The 9,465-nt window shown below is 42.8% G+C and overlaps 1 protein-coding gene across 8 annotated transcripts in view; it reads left to right on the top strand.

Annotated features, from left to right (window-relative positions):
* Nucleotides 1-7,221, top strand: part of LOC110530669 (glutamate decarboxylase 1) — a 27,668-nt gene extending 20,447 nt beyond the window's left edge. For 7 of the 8 annotated variants that reach the window (XM_036986321.1, XM_036986322.1, XM_036986323.1 and 4 more), the window contains 11 exons: nt 2-114; nt 1,381-1,496; nt 1,590-1,669; nt 2,467-2,521; nt 2,679-2,795; nt 2,904-2,968; nt 3,348-3,426; nt 3,667-3,816; nt 4,512-4,619; nt 4,736-4,828; nt 4,920-7,221. In XM_036986321.1, coding sequence (XP_036842216.1) covers nt 2-114; nt 1,381-1,496; nt 1,590-1,669; nt 2,467-2,521; nt 2,679-2,795; nt 2,904-2,968; nt 3,348-3,426; nt 3,667-3,816; nt 4,512-4,619; nt 4,736-4,828; nt 4,920-5,093 — 1,150 coding nt within the window. In that variant the 3' untranslated portion in view covers nt 5,094-7,221. The other variant, XM_036986324.1, reaches the window with a different exon arrangement.
* Nucleotides 7,222-9,465: the final 2,244 nt, after the last annotated feature.

Raw genomic sequence — 9,465 nt, 5'->3', positions numbered from 1 at the left:
GGTTCACCTATGAGATCGCTCCAGTGTTTGTCCTGATGGAGCAGCTGACGTTGAAGAAGATGAGAGAGATGATTGGCTGGCCCTCGGGAGAGGGGGACGGCATATTCTCACCAGGTATGTAGAAGAGAGAGCCGCTGTGTTCGGGTCTATGTGTGTGTTTTATGTTTGTTTCCACAGCTTTATTTTAGCAGGGAGTCCCATTGACAACAAGGTCTATTTTACAAGGGAGGCCAGGATGTATGTTACTACATGTCCAGTACCGTTTGATACCTTTACAATATTCAATTGATAATGTACAATATGACTTAATTGTATTTATTTAACCTTTATTTAACTAGGCAAGTCAGTTAAGAACAAATTCTTATTTACAATGACAGCCTACTCCTTAAATTGTCCTTTCATGTGGAAATGTGTCATTTTATATTGCAAATATGAGGTTGTTCTGTCCAGGGGTTGGAACCCATTATTTACAATAATGAACAGAACCATTATTTATTTAGTTCCGTTCCTCTGTTCCGACGAGGAGAATAAAGTTCTGAACCGGTTCAAACCCCAAAAAAGTAACTGTTGATATTCTTGCTTTCTGTTCCTCTTCAAACCTCTGAAATAAACATTTTTCTTTTTAGATTTAGCTCGACGGGAAAAGCTATGGTTGTTTACATGCATTCGACAGACAAGTATGGGGTACGAGATGCGACTGACATTTTGCGGTTGGAGGAGGAGGCTTTCTCTGACGCTCCGGACATCTTTTTGTTATGACATGCATTGTTTGAATTAGGCCCACAGAATTATACCTACGGAGGACCAGCTTCAATGAAGGAACTTTGAACGCCTTTAAACTCCAGAGAGTTGGTTTAACGTTCGACCAAAATGAGCTAGCTAGCTAACAAGCTTGTGTGTGCAGAGCGGCACCAGAACTGTTATAAAAACACGTCTTACCTTTTTGTAGTTAATAAATCCAATGTGAAACGTAATAACTATAGTATCCTTAACCGGCGTTGAAAATATGTGTACATTCTTCACTAATTAAACATCTCTCCCTACTTTCTGAATCACGATAGCCTACACGCACTCACGATGGCAAAGATTTTCAGCGGGAAGACGGGCATACACTGGAATAAGACTGACGGCCTTGCAGAGGTGCTTTGTTGCGTTGTTTGTGCGACTGGGAAAAAAAATCCAGAATGATTAAAGAACGTTATTAACCGATTCACATGCTTTTACAAAAACTGTTCTGCTCAGGAGCAGTATAGATCACTTTCATTCCCGTTTTCGATTCTGTTCCCTGAATCGGTTCCTACCCCGTGGTTCTATCTCTCTGTGTTGGACTAGTTGCTGTCCCAGTCATGGACTGACCAGTCATTCCCTCTCTGTCCACAGGGGGCGCCATCTCTAACATGTACAGTGTGATGATTGCTCGCTACAAGTACTTCCCAGAGGTCAAGACCAAGGGCATGTCTGCCGCTCCCCGCCTGGTGCTCTTCACATCAGAACATGTATGTCATGCATACACACAGCTACACACACACATTTGAAGAAATTAAGGTTTTAAGTTGTTTATGTTCCGGTATTTTCCTGTATTCCTACAGAGCCACTACTCTATCAAGAAGGCCGGGGCAGCTCTGGGCTTTGGTTCTGAGAACGTGGTCCTGCTGAGCACAGATGAGAGGTACACTAGAACTACACACACACACACACACACACACACACACACACACACACACACACACACACACACACACACACACACACACACACAAACACGTCCATGCAAGAAACTGCCAAGAAACTGAAGATTTCGTACAACGCTGTGTACTACTCCCTTCAAAGAACAGTGCAAACTGACTCTAACCAGAATAGAAAGATTAGTGGGAGGCCCTGGTGCACAACTGAGCAAGAGGACAAGTACATTAGAGTGTCTAGTTTGAGAAACAGACGCCTCACACGTCCTCAACTGGCAGCTTCATTAAATAGTACCTTCAAAACACCAGTCTTAACGTCAACAGTGAAGAGGCGACTCCAGTATGCTGGCCTTCTAGCCAGTGTCTGTGTTATTTTGCCCATCTTAATATTTTATTTTTATTGGCCAGTCTGAGATATGGCTTTTTCTTTGCAACTCTGCCTAGAAGACCAGAATCCGGTGTTTTCAGGTACTATTTAATGAAGCTGCCAGTTGAGGACTTGTGAGGTGTCTGTTTCTCAGACTAGACACTCTAATGTACTTGTCCTTGCTGATGATGGGTGTCTGTACGCCTATGTAGTTATTCCATTAAAAATCAGCCATTTCCAGCTACAATCGTCATTTACAACATTAACAATGTCTACACTGTATTTCTGATCAATTTGATGTTATTTTAAAATGGACAAAAAATATGCTTTTTCAATAACAAGGACATTTCGACGTGACCCCTAACTTTTGAACGACAACGTACATTAAGATGGATCTCTGTTCCTGCTCTCTCTCAGGGGGAGAGTTATTCCTGCTGATCTAGAAGCTAAGATCCTCGATGTCAAGCAGAAGGTGAGTCTTTCTCTCTCTCCTCCCCTTCTCTCGCTCTTTGCCTCTCTCTCTCTCTCTCTCTCTCTCTCCCTCTCTCTTTCTGTCTCTCTATCTCTCTCTGTTTCTCACATGAAAGCTTACATCCCATTGTGATTTCTGTGATATTGTGCTCCTCCAGGGTTACCATCCTCTGTTTGTGAATGCTACAGCTGGTTCTACAGTCTACGGAGCATTTGACCCCATCAACGAGATCGCTGACATCTGTGAAAAATACAACATGTGGCTGCACGTAGACGTGAGGACTGTGTGTGTGTGCGTGTGTGCGTGTGTGCATGCGTTTGTGTGTTTTGGGACAATAATGTTTTGTCCAATTGATCTAATGGTTTGTGTGTTCTTTCTCCAGGGTGCATGGGGAGGTGGTCTTCTGATGTCCAGGAAGCATCGCCATAAGTTCAGCGGAGTAGAGAGGTACTGACACACACACAGTCTTGTACAGCTAACCTTGTGGGGACACACAATTCAGTCCCATTCAAAATCTTAACCCTAAACCTAACCCTAACACCTAACCTTAACCCTAGCACCTAACCCTAAAACTAACCCTAGCTTCTAAACCTAAACCTAATTCTAAACCTGAACCCGAAATAGCATTTGACCTTGTGGTGACAAACAAAATGTCCACAGTTGGTCAAATTTTGTGTGTTTAACACACACACACACACACACACACACACACACACACACACACACACACACACACACACACACACACACACACACACACACACACACACACACACACACACACACACACACACACACACACTAACAGCTGCATTTCCTCTCTCAGGGCTAACTCTGTCACATGGAATCCTCACAAGATGATGGGAGTGCCTCTACAGTGCTCCGCCATCCTAGTCAGAGAAAAGGTGAGGAACCACACACACACACACGCGCACACGCACACACCACAGGAGGTTGGTGGCATCTTCATTGGGGAGGACGGGTTTGTGGTAATGACTAGAGTGGAATCAGTGGAATGGTATTAAATACATCAGACACAAGGTTTGCAGGTGTTTGATGCCATTCCATTTACTCCATTCCAGACATTATCATTCTCCTGTGACACACACTCACACACTTTAACCCTGCTCTCTCTCTGTGTGTAGGGTATTCTGGCAGGCTGTAACTCGATGTGTGCTGGGTACCTGTTCCAGCCTGATAAACAGTATGATGTCAGCTATGACACGGGAGACAAGGCCATCCAGTGTGGCCGACACGTTGACATCTTCAAGTTCTGGCTCATGTGGAAGGCCAAGGTGAGCTCGTGTAGCCAGTGTAGGTCATATCCAGCCTTCCATTTACATACAGTATAGGCCCGGACCACAATGAGGTTTCCACACTTATAGGGATGCCGTCCCCAGCTGGCACATCTGTAATTACATCCCTAAATAAATCATTGTAATATTCTCCTTCTTCCACAAGGCACTATAGGGTTTGTAATAGTCTCCGTCTTCCACAGGGCACTATAGGGTTTGTAATATTCTCCTTCTTCCACAGGGCACTAGGGTTTGTAATATTATCCTTCTTCCACAGGGCACTATAGGGTTTGTAATAGTCTCCTTCTTCCACAGGGAACTATAGGGTTTGTAATATTCTCCTTCTTCCACAGGGCACTGTAGGGTTTGTAATATTCTCCTTCTTCCACAGGGCACTATAGGGTTTGTAATAGTCTCCTTCTTCCACAGGGCACTATAGGGTTTGTAATATTCTCCTTCTTCCACAGGGCACTATAGGGTTTGTAATAGTCTCCTTCTTCCACAGGGCACTATAACGTTTGTAATATTCTCCTTCTTCCACAGGGCACTATAACGTTTGTAATATTCTCCTTCTTCCACAGGGCACTGTAGGGTTTGTAATATTCTCCTTCTTCCACAGGGCACTGTAGGGTTTGTAATATTCTCCTTCTTCCACAGGGCACTATAGGGTTTGTAATAGTCTCCTTCTTCCACAGGGCACTATAGGGTTTGAGCAGCACATTGACAAGTGTCTGGATCTGTCTCAGTACCTCTACGACAAGATCAGAAACAGACAGGGATACGAGATGGTGTTCCAGGGAGTGGTAAGCTACTGTCCTCTATCCTCTCGTCCCTCAGTCATCCCTCCTTCCATCCTTCTTTCCTTCCTTTTGTAGTTCCATAGGTCCAACTATTCCAAATGTGTGTCTTCTCTCTGTAGCCCCAGCACACCAACGTGTGTTTCTGGTACATCCCACCCAGTCTGAGAGGCTTGGAACACAACAGTGAGGAGTATCGAGAAAAACTTCACAAGGTAAGTGTTATGCAATATTCTAACTTTTCAAATGTACATTAAACATTATCTCAGAGTTCTAAATATGTTCAATTCCCCTCCCATGCTTCAGGTGGCGCCCAAGATCAAGGCAATGATGATGGAGTCAGGGACGACCATGGTGGGCTACCAGCCTCAGGGCCAGAAGGTCAATTTCTTCCGCATGGTCGTCTCCAACCCCGCAGCCCTCCAGTCAGACATCGACTTCCTCATTGACGAAATCGAGAGGCTGGGGCATGACCTGTAAACAGTGCCACCCCAGTGGGCAGAGGCCAAAATTGTAGTTTTCAATGTTTTACCTGTGACCATAAGAATCGGCTCTGAGATAAAAAAATATATAATAATTTTTAGCTGTTCTTGATTTGTTCTAAACAATTCTCTCCATAGGTAGAATGTGTAAACCAGAGCCTTCAATGTGGTGGGTACACACTGCGATACTACATTTTTACTAACGTGCGTAGAGTCCTGTGTTGTGTGTTTGTGTTCTAGTCCCTCAGTCGTCCAGTAGTCATCTGTCTATCTGTGTACAGAAGATTCATAAGAGGAACCATGGTAACGTAACACAGGGAAACCATCTACATCAGTGTGTGTTTGTGTTTGTGTGTTTGTGCGTATGTGTGTGTAAATACAAAGAAATGCTTGAGAGCACAAATAGTATAGTGTACACATGTGGCCCCCAGAACAGCCTCAATTCGTCGGGGCATGGACTCCACAAGGTGTCAAATGTTCCACAGGGATGCTGACCCATCTTAACCAATGCTTCCCACAGTTGTATCAAGTTGGCTGGATGTCTTTTGGGTGGTAGACCATTCTTGATACACACAAGAAACTATTGAGTGTGAAAAGCCCAGCAGCTTTGCAGTTCTTGACACAAACAGGTGCGCCTAGCACCTACTACCATACCCTGTTCAAAGGCACCTACATCTTTAGTCTAGCCCATTCACCCTCTGAATGGCACACACACGCAATCCATGTCTCAATTGTCTCAAGGCTTAAAAATCCTTATTTAACCTTTCTCCTCCTCTTCATCTACACTGATTGAAGTGGATTAAACAAGTGAAATCAATAAGGGATCATAGCTTCACCTGGATTCAGCTGGTCAGTCTATGTCATGGAAAGAGCAGGTGTTCTTAATGTTTTGTACACTCAGTGTATTGTGATATTATGATATATGAGATACTTAATTTGAGCTCAGTGTATATATAGGATCATTCTAAAGTCAGATGTACCAACTCAAAGTGTTAAACCTTGAACTCCAGTGTGTGTTTTGTGGAGGTGTGTGTGTGTGTAAGTGTGTGTAACAGTGTGTGTACCCTGTGCTGTAACCTAATGCTGTATTGACCTTTGAACTATGACCTTAGTGTTAACTGTCAGAAGACGTTGCCCCTGTATACTGATCTAGGGTCACTGTTATGTTTTTCTCCCTTATGGTTAATATTAGGGTTTGGGGGTAGGGTGAGCTGATCCTAGATATTTGTCTAAAAGCGACTTCTACTTGCAGCGTGTAGAAAACGATCTCCTTGCGTGTGTGAAACAAGCATACAGTATGGGTCAGTGCTATCCGGGTTCATTGGGACGTCCCTACCCTAAACCCTAACCTTAACCATAACCATAACCCTTACCCAATCCTAAACCTTTACTTAACCATTTAAAAGTTCTACTTCAATGGGGTAAGGACGTTCCAAGTATCCCGGATAGCAAGGACCAAACAGTATGTAACCATTTTTGAAAATGTTTAAATATTAACACGATAATGATATATATAAATATGCTTCATTTATAGCATTACGAGTGTTTTAAAAGTCAGGTATTTTCTTCCATTTGTATGAGTATCTTTGATTGATATTCTATATTCTCGATGTAATCTGTAGATTCTAATAATAATTCATCAATTATATTATAGTGAATTTGTGAGCCAAAGAAAGTGAATATTTTGCAGTGATCAGATTGTCTGTATGATACGTAATTATTATGAGATTATAAAGAAATAGATCTTGTCTGACAGGAATATAATTACATGAATGTAATATACTAACTTATACTGTCTATATTATATACCTTCCGCGTTTTGGGAACTCATTGGTAAATCAAAGAGCTTCAGTTCGTGTCTTTGCACACTACTATGCTTTTTAATTCATTTCATTTGAAATGGATGTGTATTGCAGTAAGTTAAGAATTATGTCATTATAAATATATCTTTATGGTATGTAGGGACCAGCTAAGTAAACTGCACAATGACCTAAATCATGTGACCAATTTGGATGTGTATGAAGCCGTAGTGGGAGGTTTGTCCTTAGGAAGGTACAGGAGGCACTTTAACTCACAATCATGCAATGTTGCAGCTACAATAAAGTCTGTCTGTTGTTTCAACTGTTTCTGGTATGACAGGATTGTGTCCACATCTGCACCCCTTTATGCTGATAAATGTAGAGAACACATAGAACGCACAAGCACACACACAGTAAACACACATACTGTAGGCCTACATAATGCACAGGAAACAGTGACACACACAAAAGAGCACATCGCAAAATTAACTTGATCTAGGAGAAAGAAGACAACCCCCCTTTCCTCCATTTACAGTCAGGAGCTGGTTCTCTCTCTCCCTGTATCAGCCCCCTCTTCTTCACCTCTCTTCCTCCCTGTATCAGCCCCCTCTCCTCCACCTCTCTTCCTCTCCCCATATCAGCCCACTCTCCTCCACCTCTCTTCCTCTCTCCCTGTATCAGCACCCTCTCCTTCACCTCTCTTCCTCTATCAGTCCCCTCTCCTCCACCTCTCTCCCTGTATCAACCCGCTCTGGCGCTCAGCCACCCATCTGAGTGGAATGATGTGGTGGTATGACTCCCCCTGGTGGTGGCTCTCGACCATGCCTCCACCAGAGATAAACAAGCATGCCGATTGCCGAATAAGGAACCTTGTAAGCTCTAAGACATTTCTACCTCAAAGTCATGAAGACATAAATGTGTAGTGAAATTACCTTTCAATTTAAGAACAGAAAAATCTTCATTAAGTAAACAAAAAGGCTATTGGCAGCATCCACACAGTAGAAGGTGATGATATTGTCTGGAGTGTAATTGCTCATTACAGCAGTAATTTGGAAGCAGGTGTTCCAATCATGGAACAATAATGAGAACTAATGAATATGGAGGAGGCAGCCGGAGAGAGAGAGAGAGAGAGAGAGGGAGAGGGAGAGGGAGAGGGAGAGAGAGAGAGAGAGAGAGAGAGAACCAGCTCCTGACTGTAATGGAGGAAAGGGGGTTGTCTTCTTTCTCCTAGATCAAGTTATTTTTGCGATGTGCTCTTTTGTGTGTGTCTCTGTTTCCTGTGCTTTATGTAGGCCTACAGTATGTGTGTTTACTGTGTGTGTGTGTGGTGAGGGGGGGAAGTAAAGCGAGAGAAGGAGAGAGGAGCGAAAGAGGGAGGGAGATAGAAGTAGAGAGAGAGGAGAGAGAGAGGAAGAGAGGGAGAGTAGAGAGAAAGAATAAGGGAGAGAGACAGGAGAGAGAGGGAGAAGGAGAGAAAGAAAGAGAGAGAGAGGAAGAGTAGAGAGAAAGAATGAGGGAGAGAGACAGGAGAGAGAGAAAGAAGGCGAGAGAGAAACAGAGGAGAGAGAGAGAGAGAGCACAGACAGAGACACACAGAGGCAAAAACATGCCTGGCTACACACAGACATCACACCAAAATACATCAGACTGGTATAACATTACATGGGCTCAACACAATTACCCAGTAAAAAGAACAGTCAATAAGAGTAAACTCCATTTCGAGTGTCACCATGTCTGAAGATTTGGTCATTGGACACATTATATACAAACCCAGTGGAGGCTTCTGAGGGAAGGACAGCTCATGATAATGTCTGCAACGGAGCAAATGGAATGGCATCAACCACATGGAAACCACGTATTTAATGTACTTGATATCATTCCACTAATTCCGCTCCAGCCATTACCATGAGCCCGTCCTTCCCAATTAAGGTGCCACCAACCTCCTGTGAGGTCAAGCATGGGTCAAACTTGTTCCACATAATTATTATTCTTTATGCATTGTTGTGGTTATCATACTTTCCTTGTTTATTTGAAGAGTGTCATCGATATTAACCCCTTCTTTTAACTGACTGGGTATTATTTGGAATTTATTTGTGCATTTAGCTCCTAGCCAGACTATCCTATTTGAGCTGTCTATCAGTTACTAGTAAATACTTAAGATGGAAGCTACATATAGTTACAAAATATACAGTAAACACACGTCCACACTCTTCACATAGCCTACCGCTACTCTGTTTATTATGCAACCTAATTGCCTAGTCACTTTTACCCCTATTTATACATACTCTATCATCTCAACTACCTCCCACCCCAGCACATTGACTCGGTACTGGTACTCCTTGTATATAGCCTCATTAATGTTGTATTGCGTCTCCTTTTTAATTTAGCAAATATTTGTTTTACTTTTTAACTCTGTGTTGTTGGGAATGGGCTCGTAAGTAAAGTCTAAACCTGTGCATGCGACCAATAAAATTAGTTTACATTTTTTTTTAAATAGGCAAGTCAGTTAAGAACAAATTCTTATTTACAATTACAGCGGGTTAACTGCCTTGTTCAGGGGTAGAATTACAG

The sequence above is a fragment of the Oncorhynchus mykiss genome, chromosome 8, assembly GCF_013265735.2.
Source record: "Oncorhynchus mykiss isolate Arlee chromosome 8, USDA_OmykA_1.1, whole genome shotgun sequence".
Lineage (NCBI taxonomy): Eukaryota > Metazoa > Chordata > Actinopteri > Salmoniformes > Salmonidae > Oncorhynchus > Oncorhynchus mykiss.
Note: the sequence above shows the minus strand (reverse complement) of the source record. Positions and strands in the feature narration are given on the sequence as shown.